Source organism: Lissotriton vulgaris, chromosome 10, assembly GCF_964263255.1.
Source record: "Lissotriton vulgaris chromosome 10, aLisVul1.2, whole genome shotgun sequence".
Taxonomy (NCBI): Eukaryota; Metazoa; Chordata; class Amphibia; order Caudata; family Salamandridae; genus Lissotriton; species Lissotriton vulgaris.
This window is the reverse complement of record NC_141698.1, coordinates 789,202,038-789,221,186: the sequence shown is the minus strand read 5'-3', so window position 1 is coordinate 789,221,186 and position 19,149 is coordinate 789,202,038. Positions and strand designations below refer to the sequence as shown.

General features: G+C 41.3%; 1 protein-coding gene across 1 annotated transcript in view; it reads left to right on the top strand.

Annotated features, from left to right (window-relative positions):
• The first annotated feature begins 5,957 nt into the window (after positions 1 to 5,957).
• The window catches only part of LOC147688801 (uncharacterized), a 57,584-nt gene continuing 44,392 nt past the window's right edge, over positions 5,958 to 19,149 (top strand). The window contains exons 1-2 of the mRNA XM_086939825.1: positions 5,958 to 6,087; positions 8,066 to 8,179. Coding sequence (XP_086795951.1) covers positions 5,958 to 6,087; positions 8,066 to 8,179 — 244 coding nt within the window. The remainder of the gene's footprint in view (positions 6,088 to 8,065; positions 8,180 to 19,149) is intronic.

Sequence of the window (19,149 nt, the reverse complement as noted above, 5' to 3'; positions counted from 1 at the left end):
ATAACAGGGGGGGCTGTCTAGTATCTTGGAGGTACCATAATGGTGTTGTATTCACAGAGCAGTCCATGGAATATCCTCGTTGAGACCCCGGCTGTCAGTGGCCAAACGGTGTATCCACCTCTGTTCCTTCAGGAATAAATTATGTTTGGATTTGTCTGAGATGGCTTCAAGAACCAGCCACGAGAGAGAGTCTGCCGAGTGGTTCTGATCTACATAGTGCCTACACATCTTGGTGTTTGTTTTCTTGCAACGGAAGTTGCTTCTGTGCTCCGAGATGCGGGTTTTGATGGGACGGGAGGTCATACCCACATATTGCAGATCACATGGGCATCTCAGCAGATATATGCAGTATGGAGTATTGCAAGTGGTATGCCCCCGTAGTTCCCACGTGAAGGTATCCGTCAGGAGAATCGTCTTATGTATTGACGTGAACGGGCACGCGCTGCAGGAACCACATGGGTAGTGGCCCCGTACAGGTGGTAACTGCCACAGAGTAGTTTGACTGTTCGTCTCTACTTTCTTGGGTCTCGTGTGGATCAAGATGTCTTTCATGTTCCTAGACCTCTTAAAAGCAAATCTGGGTAATGCAAGGTTCAGACTGCCCGTGTTCAGGATCTGCCAGTGTCGTTTGATTATTTTCTTTATTTCGTTGGAAGCTGGCGAGAAGGTAGTTACACAGGTTATGAGGTCTGTGTCCTGTGGGGTAGGAGTGTTGTATTCAAGGAGAGCCCCCCTATGGTTGTTTTGTGCACGTTTGCATGCCTTGAATATCTCCCTGGTGGGGTATCCCCTATCCATCAGATTTCTGGATAGTATGGTAGACTGTCAGTTTGGAACAATTGCGCCTAACCCGTAGGAATTGCCCAAAAGGAAGATTCAGTCTCAGGGCCTTAGGGTGGTGGCTCGTGAAATGGAGCAAACTGTTCCGATCAGTTGGTTTCCGATACATGGCGGTGTCAATTTTACCTCCCTGTAGCCTAATCGTTAGATCCAGAAAGGCAATGTCGGTAGCTGAGGCCGTTATGGTAAAGTTGAGATAGTCATTCAACGTGTTGAGCCAATTGAAAAACTCTTTGTATAGGTCTGTGGTACCTGCCAGAGTATTAGGATATCATCAATGAATCTCCTCCATAATTTGATGTTTAGACGGTAGGGATTCACAGGGCCATTGATGTATCTTTCTTCGAAATCGGCCATGTACAGACAGGCCACCGAAGGCGACAATGTGCTCCCCATAGAGGTACCCTTAGTCTGATGGTAATATTGCCCTTTAAATTCAAAATAATTTATAGTGAGGGCTAGAGTGGCACACTCCATAATGAAAGAGATTGGTATCGGAGAGGTCCATTCTTCAGTGCTAAGGATCCTCTCAATCACTCCTAGTGTGGCCCTCTGGGGGATGCTAGTGTAGAGGGCCTCCACGTCCAGGGTGAGGAGGAAATCAATCTGGATATCATCCTGTAGAGTGTCCAAGAGACGAAGGACATCGGTGGTATCTTGGACATAGGAAGGGATCTGTTTGACCAGTGGCTGTAAGAAGTGATCACGGAACTGTGACAGTGGCTCCAGTACAGAATCAATGCCCGATACTATCGGGAGTCCTGGCACTGGGGTAGTCCCTTTATGAATTTTTGGGAGGGTATAAAAGTAGGGGACCCTGGGATGTTTTTTGGTCAGGAATTCCGCCTCCTTTTTACAATCCATTTATGCATCATTACGCCACCACTTGCGGCTACCGATCAGAATAATTTACAACAAACCCCCCTTTCTGTACACCGGTTACCTAATTGTAATAGTAATACACAAGGTCCGCCTACCCAGCTCTCTACATGAACACTCCAGGAGCGTTTGGTTACTCCATTCCAGCGTTCATACCGGGAATTAAGTTACCTCAAGGGACTAATCACTCTGCCCTACCTTCCCATCCAACCTGGGTTACCATAGTACTTAAGTAACTTCATCTCTGATATACATACATACCGACTTCGGCATTACCTAGGCAGATACATATCAACATGCGCGCGACCGTTAGAGTATTTCCTTCAGTGAATTCTAACCACATCGCACCGTTCACACGGACTTTTGACTTTTACCAATGCCAATCATCACAATACTCGTTTGGTAACAAATGATAATTGTAGAGACACCCTAAATTTTGAGTTCACCTCCAGATTCATAGCTCCCCTCATCCGCTATGGACCATACTCCCTCCACTCCATCATGGCCGCTGCATTTATGTGCATTTCCACATGTCCCACGGCACCAGTCTTTCCCGGTCTGGGAGCCAGGTCCACTGCTCTACTTAACCTCTATGGCGAGACCGGCTTTTCACTATGCGTACCCGGTAGAGATGGGCAGGCGTGATCGTCGCAGACACAGGCCGCTGAACGTAAGTCAACAGGTTTTAAGCGACCGCCGTTGAGCTACCTTAGATGTCCCACAGCGCGTCGATTTAGTTGTCTGGGCTCCATGCCTGTTTGCGCTTACACTACGATTTAGCCGTATTACGTTTTCAATCCCTTGGTTCTATCTTGACGGACTGGGTGTTACTGTGTGGGTTTACCACGCCGCAAGCGCTTGTCTTACACACTGTTTTTCAACTGGCATCAACACGCATACCTCAGGGGCACGAACATCTGAGTCAAGCGTGATAATTTAACCCTTGACGTGTCATTTTACACGAAGGCCCGGCCTCACATTGCAGGATAATAACAACATGGGACAAAACCCCCTTTTTCACAAGAGTGGGTTCGGCAACTAACTTAATACAGACACCGTATAGACCGTGTATAGACCTTCCGGATGGCCCATTCTGCCCAGTGTGATTGTTTTGCTTAACGATTTGGCACAGACCGTTTGGAAGTACCATACAGTGTTTGGCATGATTTTGTCTGTTATGCTGGCAATTTTAACAACTAGTCTATGTTTAAAGGATCGCGTGAGCAGGGTTACTGTATTGGGTACCTCTCAGACCTCTAGCCACACTACAAGTTGGGTGAGGCTTTATATCCTTACTGAACCCAACCACTTGGGGCTTTATCAACATGCAAACCTGACGACCCCACACCGATAATCTGCCATTGAATAAACAAGTATTACGCATGAATGTTTGGGGGCGCAATATGAAATGCTGTCCCATATCCTAACAACATCCTCTGACATTTAACCCCCACCTCCCTAGCCTCAATCCCTATTTCTTCTCCCCTGATGTCAGACCTACCGGGTACTGTTGACACCTTTTTACTCTAACCATTAGGTGAGTAACTTGCTCCCACTTTTTTTTAACTCTTTAACTAAGATGTTTGATGCTGCAACCTATTGTTTTTATGCATCCAACCTTGGATATGCCACTTTAGTTTTTAGTCACATACTAGTCACACCTATCACTAGTATGTCACAATATCACAGTGTGTTCACGGTCACTATAGGAATCACAGATTGTCACTTACCTGTAGTAACGATCTCTTTTGTCTCCCAATATAGGCAAGAGCATGTGTTAAGCAGGTAGTGCAACATGTGTGCTGTTTGCTAACTGATACTTTTGCAGGTCATGTTCTTGTAGATAGTAGGTTTTATTAGGTCCTGAAGAATCGCAGCCAATGCGCTTGAAGCGAGAAACATGTTGACCACACCCTTCACCTCGTAGTACTGTATCGTCTCTGGAAATCCAGCGAATACAGACTACCCTTGATTTTACTTGCGGCAGAGAACCACCAGAATAAAATTGTTTTCCGGTACCTTGTGCCTCTACTCTGTCCTGGCCCCCCACCCACACTTCACCCATAGGCAGTTGGATAAAAGATCTCCGATAAAGAGCCCCTCTTTGAGGTGTGCCTGTTGGGCATTGCACCGCCTGCCCAACGAGGAGCATTGCCTATGATGAAGCATGACACTTGCAAGGGTGTGTGTGGCCTTTATATCCAACACATTGGATACCCAGGGTTAGCTCTCATCCGAGTACTACCCCTAGCACCTTAGTGACCCCCCCTTTCCTTTCCTTTAGGAACAGCACAGTTTCCATTTTGTTGTCTTCATTAACCAGGGCTATGACTGTGGCTGGACCTTCCATTCATCCCTTTGAGTGGTAACTTAAGCCCTACTGGATCACTGTGGATCCTCCTCCTCCCCTCCCTTTTGTCATACAATCAAATACACCTCATCACACACTAGTATAATCTTTCATCACTCACTGTAAAGTAGAAAGTGCCATATTTGAAACCATTGACACACCAATAGAAATTTCAAAACACCCACTCAGTTATTCATAGAACTATACACACATCTAATCACTTACCTATAGATTCAGTGTTATATGCAGTGAATAATCAACAGAACACTATCAAATATACTTATACGCCTATTTCAAAATTACACACCAGCACACATTGTATTCACTTATAAAGACATCCTTCTGACTTATGCAATCAATTGATTATACTTACATTTACTCACCTACACACTTATACAAACACCACTTCATCTATTTATATAGATAGTAACTCACACTTAGTGTGTTATAAAATCAGTATTACAAGTATACAGTTATCCATATAGTGACTCATACAATCACTAAGTCTTAGGCACACTTTATTAGATATAACTGTCACATGCACTGCCTTTTTTTTCAAGTTTAATGGAGATGTACCATTGAGGGAAATATTTCCTCACCACCACACCCATAAACATATACACTCACTGAAACATCTGTTATAACATGTAGTCCTAACCTCATATACCTACTGAATGAACTATTCACACTTTTATTGGCAACCACACACCCCCCACCAAACCACATAGACATTCATTTACCCATATAAATACTCAGTTAGGAAACCAATAACAAATATAGTCTTTAACATAGCAATTAAGACAACGCAATAAAGACTTTCACACAGTTTAGTAACTACACATTATATATAGTGAGACTCTACAAATTAGTCAAGGAAACAATCAATGACACTGTTACTAAATCCACCATCCACACATTTATATTTATATATTCACTCATTCTTCAATGCAAAGTAGTATATTTATAATACATATTTAAATATCAAAGCAAACCACATTCACTGGATGATGTCATCAGTGATGTCATCAGTGATGTCACTGACCATGTCATGAATGATTTAATATGTGACATCATCAGCAGTGGATTGCGGATGCGCAAGTTATAGTGAGTACAACTAACTAGAAGGCATATTGTGAATTAGCACTAGAAGGCAATGAGAAAGAGGATTGAATTTCCGAAAAAGAAAGAGGCACACCATGTGAAATTAATTGAGAGATCAAGCACAATCCTCGAGAATACCAGACTTTCCAATAAATGGTGCGATTGCGTATTTTAAGTTGAGAGTTATACCAGATAGGTTGTTCGTGGAAGGAAAGAAGTGAGGGAAAAGAAGAAGATAAGAAAGGTAGAAGAAGAGTACGAGAATGAGAAATAATAGGAGTGTGAAGGCGGACCGGGTAGGACGTAAAGGACAAAAGTTCACTGAAGTTGAAAGGTGAAATAAAGGAGGATTGCATGGTCAACCAAACTGGAGGATAAAAAAGAAGATCAGAAGAGAACCAGCGAGTAGATTGTTTCAGAGGAAAAGCTTGATGATACTCTCCTAAATCAGGAAAACAAAAACCGGCCTGAGCCTTGTCCTTCCGTAGAGAGGCAATAGCTATCCGAGGGCGTTTGCCATTCCATAAGATTTTCAACAGTAAAGAATCAATCTTTTTGCAGAAAGAAATCGGAATACGCATAGGAAGCATAGAAATAGTATAAAGAAGAAGAGGAGAGAGCATCATCTTTATAGAATTGAGCCGACCCCACCAGGACATAAAGAGCGGGTGCCAACGTGTGATAGCTGCTTCCATTTTCTTAGAAATATAATCAAAATTCAATTTAAGAGTGTCAGGTAGGAGAGGAGCGAACCAAATACCCAAGTAATTAATTTTAGAGGGCTGCCATGAGAAGCCGGACTGAGAAAAAAGATGTTTCTGGCAAAGAAAATTTAAAGGGAGGATTTCACATTTATCGGCGTTTAGGCGATATCCAGATACCACAGAAAAGGAAGAAACTTGCTGAAGAAAAGAAGAGTGAGGATCGGAGCAATAAAAAAGGATGTCGTCCGCATAAACCGATAGCTCCAAAGTGAAAACCGGTGATGTTGTCATCCCGACGGATTTTAGTAAGGAAGGCTTCTAGGGCTAAAACAAATAATAAAGGGGACAAAGGGCAACCCTGTCGAACACCTCTATGTAGAGAGAAATAATCCGAGGTCTTACCATTGACGAAAATGGATGCTTGGGGATTAGAGTAAAGCAAGGAGATAATAGAAATGAAATTGGGTGGGAAGCCAAACCAACGGTCTGCCTACTTTTTAATACACTTCCCCACCCAAAACCCCTATTTTCCCTTCATCCCGTGCCAGTGATACACTCTTTAAAAAAAAGAGTATTTAAATTGATACCTGAGTATTAATTTTTTGAATCAACTTTATTTTAATCAGTATCTTTAGTTTCTTCCTACATTTTAATTCACTACCCCACCCAAAATCCCTATTTTCCCTGCATCCCGTGCAAGGGGTACTCTCTTTTTTTATACGATTATTTAAATTGTTACCCGAGTATTAATTAATTAATTAAATCATCCATTTATTTTAATCAGTGTGTATAGTTCCTGCCTTCATTTAAATACACTACCCCACCCAAAACCCCTATTTTCCCAGCATCCCGTGCCAGGGTTAATTTTACAATTTATTTATATATGGTGCAAGGTGTATATTGTATGTTATTTTCGTCCTAAAAATAATTACTGAGCATTAATTTTAAAAACAAGTACTTATTTTCATTTTTTTTTTAAATAAAAAATATGCCTTGTGATGGTATGCGTTGTAATGGAATATGCGTTGTAATGGCATGTGTTGTAATGACATGCGTTGTCATGTACGATACGATGTAAAAGTTGTGTTGTAATGGCATTATGTTGTAAAAGTTGTGTAGTAATGGCTGTCTCCTGTTTTAGTTAAAGAGAAGGAGGCAAATATTGAGTTTTCTTGCTGTTTATTGAATAGCACTTTCAATGCACTGCATTTCTCATAATCCTACTCTGCTGGACGGGAAGTTACGACGCAAAGAATATACATCCATCCATTTCAAATAAAGTATGTCCAACTAACAAGTCCTCTATTCTTGTTGATTGAAAGTTGAAGTCTATGCAAAATCCTAAATAGTACAAAAACACAAAAATTCCATAAGTAGTAAAATGGCTTTGTCTTTGTATCGGTGAACTTCCAGGAGGAACGTGTCCTCCATTAAAAAAGAATGTCTTCCTTTAACCATTTCGCCACCTGGCGGCAAAGATCAGTGACTGTGTGTTCGATATTGGCACCATGAATAAGAGTAAACAACACATCAGCCCCCAGCCCACTGACCAGTCTACAAAGGTTCGGGACCGACTGTGGGCAAAAATTATCTCCGAAACCTGGATGGACATCTTAACAAAGTCCTACCCTATAGGGAGCATTGACCCCAAGACGGCTTATGATAAATACATGGAATGGATTACTGCATCCTTGGATGCACTATCCCCATCAAATGTAGGGCAAAGAGGCCAGCAAATAAAAAAATACCATGGTATACCCCGAACATTCGTGAACTCAAGCAAAAATGCAAAAAGCTAGAGAGGGAATGGAGGAGGAACTACTGCTCGGAGAAAAAACTAAAATATAAGGAGGCAATAAAAACATACCAAGCAGAAATAAAAATAGCGCAGCCACTGTATATTGAGGAAAAAATCAAATCAGCAGCTAACGTCCCAAGAGAAATAGCTAGAATAGCAAAAACATTATCAACGTGCCCTCAGCCAGAAGGTTCCACAGAAGGAAACGCACAGAGATGTAAAGAACTGGCAGAATTCTTTAACAATAAAATTCTTAACATATACAACGCATTCCAACCCTCTCAGCAAAAGGATACACCGACCCCCTAACAAATCAATGGGCCGGAAAAAACATATTATTTGGAGGATATCCCGATCTTGGACTTAAACACCCTTGATAAACTTTTTATGAAGGTCAAATCAGGATCTCCTTGCGACCCAGTGCACTTGCTGGGGAAAGTCAAGGAAACAATCCTCCCAGTGCTCCTGGAAATGCTAAATCTTTCCCTTATCGCATCGACAGTACCGGTAAGATGGAAACACGCGATGGTAAAAGCACTTTTTAAAAAACCTAACTTGAACCCAGAAAACTGGGGGAACTACCGGCCGGTATCACTACTCCCATCAGTCAGTAAAATACTGGAAAAACATGTAAATATGTCACTGTCCAACTACCTGGAATCACATGAAATCCTACATAGCACACAGACAGGCTTCCGACCTAACCATGGAACGGAAACCGCTCTCCTAACAGTAATGGAGGAATCCAGGAAAGTGCTTGATCTCGGTGGGACAGTAGCAGTTATCCTGCTGGACCTGACAGCCGCTTTTGATACTGTAAACCATAGTATCTTATTAGACAGACTTAAAGAGGTAGGAGTAGCAGGAAATGCCCTCTCGTGGCTCAAATTATTCTTGACAGATAGAATGTTCCAAGTGTTCGAAGGCAGGTACACCTCAAGAGAGATCCCACTTACTTGCGGGGTTCCGCAGGGATCGTGGTTAAGCCCCACCCTTTTTAATGTGTACCTCAGACCACTGGCCAAGCTATTACTTCCTTTTGGAGCTAGTATAGTCACAGACGCGGATGACACCCAACTGGTGGTAGCCCTCAATCATCCAAAAATGAGTACTATTGACCTACAATCCTGCCTGCAACAGGTGGCCACCTGGATGGATCAATCCCACCTCAGGCTAAACGGGGACAAAACTGGGCTTATGATTCTCTGAAATAAAGCAGAGGCACATTCAAAATTAAGTTCGCCAAAATATCTTGGTCCCCCTCCTATGCCCAAAGATAGGATCAAAAGCCTTGGAATCTGGCTCAACAGATCTCTCAAACTTGACCACCAAGCGGTACAAGTTGCAGCCACCTGCTTCGGCATTCTAAGGCAACTAAGAAAGATACTGCCATTACTCCCTGATACCGTGCGCAGAACCATGGTCCAATCACTGGTCCTTCCCCGGCTAGATTATTGCAACTCGCTATACTTGGGAACTCCTATTACCACAATTAAAAAGCTCCAAGTAGTGCAGAACTCCACGGCCAGACTACGATACAAACTCCCATGACAACAATTGGCGAAACCAACAATGAAAGCCCTTCACTGGCTGCCCATAGCAGAACGCATAAAACTTAAATCCCTCTGCATTGCACACAAGATGCTATGGGGCACAGGCCCAAAAATAAATCATGCCCTCTTAAATTTCCATTGACCTGTGCGTAACCTAAGATCTGCCAACCTCTTCCAATCCATTGTACCTAGAACAAGGAGAGTGCGATCAGGTTGACGCATGTTTTCCTACAATGTCTCCACCCTATGGAACTCCCTCCCACCTCAGCTTAGATCCACAACAGATTACCTTACATTCAGGAAACAGCTAAAACATGGTTATTCCAGAACCTGCAGTAAGACTCTAGGTTTCTGTCCTTTGATGCGTAAGCGCTGGGACGCCTACGGGTAGCCATGCGCTCAACAAGAATTAATTAATAATAATATTAATAATAATAATTTGCAGGTGAGCATACATTTCAGGGTGGTGTAATATTCACCTCCTTTGTGTTCAAAAGAATGTGCAATTTTATTCCAAGACAGGAGGCTCATATTATTCAAGTTTAATGCTGACTAACAACTGCCATTGCCAAATGCTGAGCTCAAATACAATTATAGGCAAAAATAAAAGGTATTAATCGTTGACATTCTAGGCCAATCTGGTCATTTAAGGATATATTATAGTCTAGTTCATACATACAAATGCTTTTGATGTCAAAGCACCTGTGGGTGAACGAGCCCCAAGTGCCCTGAATCCACCCACGTGAGGGCCATCACTACCTAAACACTGGTGTGATTGGTTTACAGAATGAGGTCACAATACCTAGGGGGAGGTGGTTCTAAGGGCCTAACTCACCTCGTATAATTTTTAAGAACGCTCACAATGCTAAATTTAGGGTGCATGGGAATGAAGGAAATTCTTTAGGGGTAGAAGAATTGTTGGTATTTTGTGCAATAGCCAAGCAGACCCCCACTGGTGTGAAATGCATTGCAGAATTATCTGACATCTGAAATTCTACTAAATGAGATTATACATAGAAACATAATCCACATGCTAAGAAAAATAAAGTCAAAGAAAGGCTTTCATTGTCTTTCCCAGACTGGGACATTTTCGAACCCAAACACACACATCACAACACAGAATACCTGGTTTAGGAGGATTTGCCTATCCAATCTCCTTCATGAACCTTCAAATCAAAAGGTGTGTCCTAACTGGCTTACAGTCCACTCTCTGATGTACTGTTAATATCTCTGACCTGTATACACTAATAGAATCTTAATAGGCCAAGAAATTTTAAATTCCTGTGACATCTGATGAAATGGGATCCATACTTGTCTCAAACACCAGCTATTTCAAACCTTACAAAATACATTATATTCTATGAGTGTATGGTGAGCTCATGGAGTCTTAGTGTACCCTGAAGAAGACTTCAAAAGTCCCTGTATGTCTGCAAGCAACCTGACATGTTTCATGCCAACAGTGTCAGGTTGCCCTTCAGAATAAGCTTGTGATATTGCCCCTGAGGACCGCTCAGCAAATGAAGTAACACCAGCAGGGGAATGGGGTAATCCACTGCAAACTCAAACATGGACTGATTCCAAGGCTGTGCCATCCAGAGTGGTGCTATGAAGACCACCCTTGTTGACATCCTGTACACATCTGCCACACACATGTATATCATGATAAAATATGGAACAGCATAGTGATTTACATTGGACCAATCTTGAAGAAACGCATCTGTTGCTAAAGCTTCCAGATCCAGACTCCAACTAAACTACGACTGAAACTGAGCAGTGAGCCTGGAGGCATACAGATCCATATAGAATGGACACCAAACCATGCTAAAGGCTTGAAGATATGCCGATTCAGATATCAGTAACAGGCATAGTAGAGGTACCCTGAATTCAAATCTGCTGCCAAATTGTGCAGCCCTGGAAGATACACTGTTTTTAGAGATATCTCCTTGTGGAAACAAAACTCCCAGAGTGGCGTGGCCAATCCTGCTAGAGGTCTTGACTTTTTGCCTCCCAAAATGTTTATTACTTCTCTCAGATTGTCCTCATGACAAAGGACTGAACACTTTGCCTTTTATCACACTTTGAACTGCAATGGAGTCTGCAAGAAAATCTAAACAATTCATGCAAATTGACAACTCCCTTCAGCACCCTCTTCCCCCAGTCAAGAAGGTGCCACACTTGGTAACCCAACCCCAGAGACTAGGCATCTGATTCCAATAGTAAATTTGAGATCATGGAAAGATGGCCTTCCATGAGTCTATGCAGAATATGCACCAATTTATGATAAGCCTAGAGATTGGTTAAATTCTATGGCTAAGTGCATCTGATTCAGATTCTTTTCCTCACACGGAAATATCATATCATCCAATCATACCACCTTCCTCAGCTTCTGGGATCTGAGTTCTGCCCCTACCTGTTTTATCAGATTGGTAAAGTATAATGAAGCAGAAGATAGACTGAATGGAAAAGACTTGAACCTGTATACCTGCCTAACCAAAGGAACTCCAGATACTTGTTTTGACTGTGAGAAATTGGTACTGTCAAATATTCATCCTTCAAACTGAGATGCATCTTCTTGTCCCCTAGAAGAAGAATATCCCTGAGTCTGACCACTATTTCCATTTTGAAATGGCGGTAAAGAAAAAACTATTTGACAGTTTTCAAATTTATTACAGGCCTAAACCTATTGTTTTTCATTTGAACTAAAAATATGTTAATTAGAAAACCTTCTGGGGTGTAGCAAATAAATGTATATTGCTGTTATTAATTGAGAGACTCCCATACCTCTGAAGAACCAACTCTATTCTGTCCAGAGAAAGCTGGATTGGAGTCAGAAATATAATCTGAACGAGAGTTGCATAGCACTTTATATGAAATCCCTGGACACAAGGTATGTGAGAAATCGATATCCAATTTTACGCAAAAAAAGAGCCAACCTGTCTTTAACTTTCAGCAGGGTTGAGGTGAGTACTTTAAACTTGGACTCCCACTCCTGCTGCTAATCCTGCACACCAAAATGCCATCCCATTCTCTGTGAGAAGAACATTGGCCTAGTGTATAGGTACTCATTGCGGTTGAAGTAGGGACTGAAGTAATCATGAAAGTCCAGCATAGTGACCCCTGTGTCTACCAGCCTTGGAAGAGAACTGGCCAGACACCCTCACAGTGAGGAGTGGAATTTATTTAATTACAAAAATGCTTGCACATACCAACCAATTTACTTGATAAAGTTGTCACTAAATCAACACCCTTGGTTGTTTAATCCAACTTCAGAATTAGCCAATTCCCCCATTTTGAATCAATTCTGAGCAAAAGTCCTTTTTCCCTCTCATAAGATAGTTCAGCATTTGCATTTCTCAAAAAACATACTGCCCATTGGGACCATCTGGATAATATTTTCCGGCTTGGTATCTCCACTGTATTTTTAACTTGTTCAGCTAGGCACAAAGTTTTGTCAATGGACCCAAGGGGCACAACATATTATCCTGACATGATGACAAGGGTGTATCCACACCTGTTCTAGGATCTTTATCCATCTCTATTTATGAAAGTGGCTATCTTAGCATTCAAAATCAGGGTTACCTCTGCTTTCTCTGAAATAACTGGTCTTCTGCATTCTGTACTCAGTTTGGACCTTGTGACTTTGTCAATTGGAATTCTGAATCTAGACTTTACAATACATAATCATCCACAAAGGTTTGGCGTAATTCATAGAATTTGCTGTAGTGTAATTATGGTAAATTAATGCAGGAGAGGCCTGTGCAGGTAAGCGCGGTGGGGCGGGGTGGGGTTGGGACTCAACAGACGGCGACAAGGGCAAATTATTTATTTATTTAATTTTCCCTTGTTGTCGCCATTCGAATCCGCCCACACCTGTCCCACCGCTTTTACCTGCATGGGCTGCTCCTGAATCACAGCAAAATTACACAACCTTACGAGGAATTATGTGAGGAACGTAAACATGCATTTTAGAGCTATTTTAGAGCAAAATGCACCCTCACACCCAAAATTAACTAAACTATACTTGTTTTCTAATTTTTTTTTTGAAATATAGCACTAAATGCAACACAACTGAAACACCAGCAGCAACTCGTTCTCTGTTACTGTGCTCTTGGGTGGGTATTTTTGATCCAAATTACCCAAACCGGCATAATAGCGTAATTTCCTTTAATTTCTTGTCACTAGAGTAACGTAAAATTATCGAATTTGTTCAAGTGGAATTTGGGTTTTGTAACAATCCCAGGACAAACGTGGGGTTGCTTCTGTAACTGAAACCATTGTTTGTTTTTTATTAGGCATTTTCAGTTGCTATAGAAAGCTAGAGACATCATAATCAGAATAGTAAGAACCCTCATCATACAAATCATCTCTAACCTGATCATTTACTTAATCATATTGCCTTTTATGTGACCCACTCAATTAACCCATTACAGGATCTTTCCATACGTACAGTAAGGCTTTTATATAATGGGAAATTGAACTGCAGCCATCCACATTATATAGAATTCTCCTCCATAATCTATGTGCATTTTTCATTAATCTCTTGCTTCCAAAGGATGCGGATAATATGGAAGATATGACTGTCTGCAATGAATCACATTATCATTAGCCATAGTTTTAAAGGAGGAGGAGACCACCTTCTGAATCTATTTTGACACAGAGTTATCCAGAAAATAACACACATTTTACTTAAATGTTTCCTCCTTCTCTTAATCCTCATTACAAGTGCTGTTATTACTCCCATTCATAAGGAATGTTGCAAATAGAGGGAATTGAACATCCACAGTTTAATTGCACCTGAACATAGGCTTTATTTTTGCACATCAGTGTTTTAAGCATTGTTTTTTGACACAATACAGCAAATGCTTTAAAAAACACTTCATAATAATGTTGTATTTATTTGAAAGGAAAGCTCTGCAACTGCTTAGCTTTTAGATTAGGTACATGAGAAAGTGAAGCCAGGACTTGAATACTTACACTTCAGAGTAAAAAGCTTAATATAACCTTAGAGCCGACGTAGCGGGCTCCACCGGCCTTTAAATGCCCGCTCCAATGTTCAGGGAGGGTCTTTACCAAGGGAGCAGGCCTCTATTGGGAGGTAGAGCTCGCTACGAAGGCTCTAAATCTATTAGAACATTCCACCCCTGGGGGGAAAGAAATTCTAATTTGAAAAACAAAGGCCTCACGGAGCCCAATGGGGTTGAAATGCCCTCGGGCTCCACGAGGCAACATGCTCCAGGCCTCTAACAGCCATTTGGAGCACTCCATTGTCTTCAATGAAATGCTCACTGATCCTTTGGCTCGGGCCTTTAAGGCTGGAGCGGGCCTTTAGTAGCAGAATAGCCCACTAGGGCGGGCTGTAAGGCTATAAGGCTATATTAGAACATTAGAATGTTAAGAGCTCCATTGAAGACTATGGATTAGCTCATGGTTTATAATGGCTTTTATAAGCCCGGAGCTCTAACATTCCAATGTTTGTCTTTCTGTTTTACTCTTTTTTTTTTTAGAACATTCTATCCTTAGAGGGTGGAATGTTGTAATAGCCTGATAGCTCTTCTGCCTCTGGCTATACCGGTTGTTAAAGGCTGTCACCCTCGCTATAACTCAGGTTCAGGACCGTTAACAACTACAATAGCCCTCAGCAGGGGCTATATTAGTTTATTGCTCATTTCCCGTGCGCCCCTCAGGGCAACCAAAAGACATTTAACAAAAGCGCTTTTACCAAAGGAAGGCAGGAAACAGCCACTGCCGTTTCCTTAATAAACAATCTTACTGCATTAAAAACACATACTGCAGTGCATAGGTGAAGCATGTACTTACCACAAGCAGCAAGAAAGGAGTTTCTTGTTAATTTGCCTGCCCTAATTTATAGTGGATTGACGGATATTCTTTATTTTGTTACTTCCTGCCCAGGACAGCAGGATCATGGAAAACATAGTGCTTTGAAGGTGATTTCAATAATCAGCAAGTAGAGATATTGTGTAACCTGAGCATCCAATCTAACTAAAATCACACTTGTCCTGACAGGATGTACACCATAATTATGCATTACATTACCTATATATTACATGCTTGGTACAGCTTTGCTCGTTTGAGTAATAATAGAGACATTTCCTCTGGAGCACCTTTCAAGGTATGAGGTAACCTACAATGACTTTGCATGATTCTATGGCACTTCACCAGGTCAGTTTAGTTTACAGTTAACGTGGCAGACGTTCAGCGGAGCATACATAAAACTAACTTTGTGATATTTTCATGGGCAGAAGAATGCTTTGCCTTTGCTACTGATTACAAAAAAATGTGGCCTTGAACGGGCTTTAACCTTGTACTTAGTTTTGGTTTGTGAAGCCAAATGGGTTAGAGCTTGGCTACAGATTTAACGACATCACACAGTTATGTGACTGGATTTACTGGTTCAGCGGCCTAGACCCAATTGAACTTCCTAATCTCACAGCTTATGATTTCTATTTCATGCTACAAAAATAGTTTATGTTGCATTCAGTTTATTTATGTTTCTTATAAGGAGCAGTTGGGTACATGAGTTAGTATGGGGGAGGGGTCTAAGACGAGGCGAAAATAGCCAAATATATCTGTAAAGATAGTGTTGGTCTTTCACCTTCAGGTAACTGCATATAAAATAACTCGCACACCTCAAACAAAAAAAGGCGATCTAAACTAACTGCGGGGAAATGCATTCTTTCGGATTTTGAATTCTCAATTGGTTAATGCTATAACAGCAAATGTCTGTATGGGTGTGTGTGTTTGTGTCAATCATAGAGTCACTGAATTGAATCTTGGTTGGTGCTGGGTGGAATAGTAGTTTATGTTTTTATGGTGGTACATGGTCACAGCCTGTGACAGAAAGCACTGTGAATGTGTAAGTCATTGTTTTAAAATTGCGTACACTACAGGATACGTTGCTCAAAATGTGCAAAAAGATTTAAGGCCTGGTTTAAATCTTGTACATAATTGAGCAGCAGTGGCCCCTTACAAACCTGACAGCATTACCTGCTGCACTAATGGATGGCCCTTTTTATATATATAAAAAAAAGGCTCCCTTAGATCGTCCTCTTCCTTGGGGTATCTCTCTGAAGCAGCCGTCTCTGGGCATTTTTAACCATAAAAATAAGGCTCCCACACAGCGCCTTCTCTTCTGGGCCATCTCGTTGACTATATTTATGAATCTCACTCTTTTCCTGGACAATTACTCTGAGGTCCCAGGGGTCAAGAGGACCTGAGATCAGCATCTGAATGAGAACCTGCTGATTTCCTCCCTGCTACCCCCTGGACTGACTTTTTACAAAAACAACTGCCACTGAATGGGTGGTGCTGAGTTTGAGGTTCCTCTGCTCGAAAACAAGGGTGGGGTGGTAGTGCTAACAGTTAAAGAAGTAACAAGGCTTTTTTTTGCACTTATATAGTGTGTACCCGACCCGAAGGTATCAGAGCACTTTATATATGCACCAGTTGCATTACAGAGTCACAGGCTGCTTGAGCCTCCCGTCAAGACTTGAACCTTGTTCCTCAGCTTCAAGGTTGGCCAGTTTGGATGTTACACTACATCCTTTTAGCAACCGTTAATTGATTAGTCACTTAATTCCAGGGCCACTAGAATTAGACGTTTCTGAGGCAGAGGTGTTTCCTGCATTGCTATGGATTTACCACATTTGCTAAATAACCATCATCTGCTGCATAATCTGCAGATTTTAACGAAAAAATGTGATTCTAGCTCAAAGGGATCAAAAATGACATGGCTGGGGACGTGTTCCAGAGCAGTAGAAGGCCCTTCATAAAGGTTGATTGCTCATCTTGCAGTTGCTTATTTATATATTTGGGTCTTAAATTGGTACTAAAGAGGTATAATATTTCACCTCAGTGTTATCATGACTAAAAATTAAATAAAGCTAACCACAAAATGTGACCGATTATTCTGCATAATTTACCTTTTCTTCCTGCATAATTTATTCAACCGTGTTGCATAATTTAGTCCTCTCTTGCCACATAATTCCAATGGCCCTGCTTAATGCGTCAAAGTGACAATAATTTTTCTTAGAGGTACTGTAAGGGTGCTATACTTCAGAAAATGCTTACATTAGGTACAGTCTGATCACTAATGAGTAAAGGCTATATTTTGTATGAAAGTGTTTTTTTCAAGCACTACATCATTTTGCAACAGCCTATGATAGACTGTGTGTAATGCAACTTGATTTTATTTTTCAAGGAATCAGTTTTCATATATAGTTAGCTGACAGAGAAAAAACAAAATACTCAGCCTAGTTAGTTCTTTTCCTTTATGCAACTTATTGACACTCAGTGACCTCCTTCACAGGACTCCAGGATGCGTGTAAATGTGATTAAATAACAGTGTGCTCACTAAGTACATGCTTTTGTGTATTCATATATATGTATATATGTGTTTTTCTTGTTCGGACTAAATATTGTGTACTGGGACCCCTCTCTTTATGTACCGTATTGCAACCAGATCCCAGTGACTTTAATGGGTATACCCCTTTACTGTAACGCTGGTTTAAATCTTGGCAGATGGGATACCCCATCACAAACTTGGCTGATATCCTCCTCTGATGTATTACAAGTGCCTTATATCCTATGGAACTTACAATGCGGCAGACGTTGGTGATGAAGTATCCCATCCTCCAAGATCTAAATAAGGCCTTTAGTGTTTAAAATAAAGTAGCTTTCAAAATATATATTTTAGTAATACTCAATCAGACAGTACCTAATGCAAATATTTGTTATAACTGTCACTTAAAATCAAGCACTCCAGAACACAGAAGGTAAGAATCCTACATCACCTCTCAAAAAGTATAAATTTTTGTTACCATGAAAGGTTGAGGCGAAAAACATGACCACATCACCTCTCAGACAAGACAAGTTTAAAAAAAACAAGTGACACCCGCTTCAACCTCATTGATACATTCAAAGTGGTACAGCATTTTATACATTTAACCCACTCCAAAAGCCAAATCTTCAACCTTGTCTTCTCAAAATCACCAACTATTCAATGCAGCCCACGCATAACCCTGGACTGAACCAACCACTATGTCATCCATATTTCCCTGCTTAGCATCCTACCAACAAACCAAGGTAAACACAAAGAGAAGACCAAACCTCCAGTTGCTTAAAATACTTTTTCAGCAAAGCATTTTAAAGTTGCTTTTCCGATGCAGTGTGCATGGCAGCGTGACCTACCCCCATGTCACTGTATTAATGCCGCAAAACAGAGCACATGTCATTTTATTCTATTTAATTCACTATATTCAGGCCCACAAACTAATTTCTTGATACCCTTGTTTAGCCAGGTAGGGATTAAGCAATCTTGGTTAGCAATGGAATCTTTACAAAAAATAACTACTACACACATTTGTCATGCAGTTTTAATGCTGGAAATTCTATAAATTACAGCAAACAAATGATGGACGGAATGCTGACAATGCAAACATTCTCCCCTTAGTCAAAAGATCTGGGTTGAATCCATTGTTCTTTTGCCCACTATGCCATCCCAGTTTGGAACCAGCCATAAGCAAATCAGTCTTGATCCTGTGCCTCATGGGAACAGTCCAGACCGAACTGCCAGGCCAGGTCCTCCTTGGACCAGAAACAAGCATCCTGGGACTGGTTTCTAGGTATTACCCTTCATCAGCTAGGATAGCTTGATTCCAGTGGCACAGTGAGCTAGGGACCCTTGTCTGAGCATACCCATACCACTTAGGGTACTAAGTTGGCTTGCTCCCTGCACCTCACTGCCATGAATGAGGTCTATGCCCTGTAGTCATGATCAGGAGCTTTGAAAAGTATGAGGTATACAGTTCTAGCTGCAAGGACAGTATAATCTTTGACTCTCTCAATCCCAGTGGAAGTTGTTTTTTAATTATCAAAATCATCTTATGCTCAAGTGTATTTATGCCC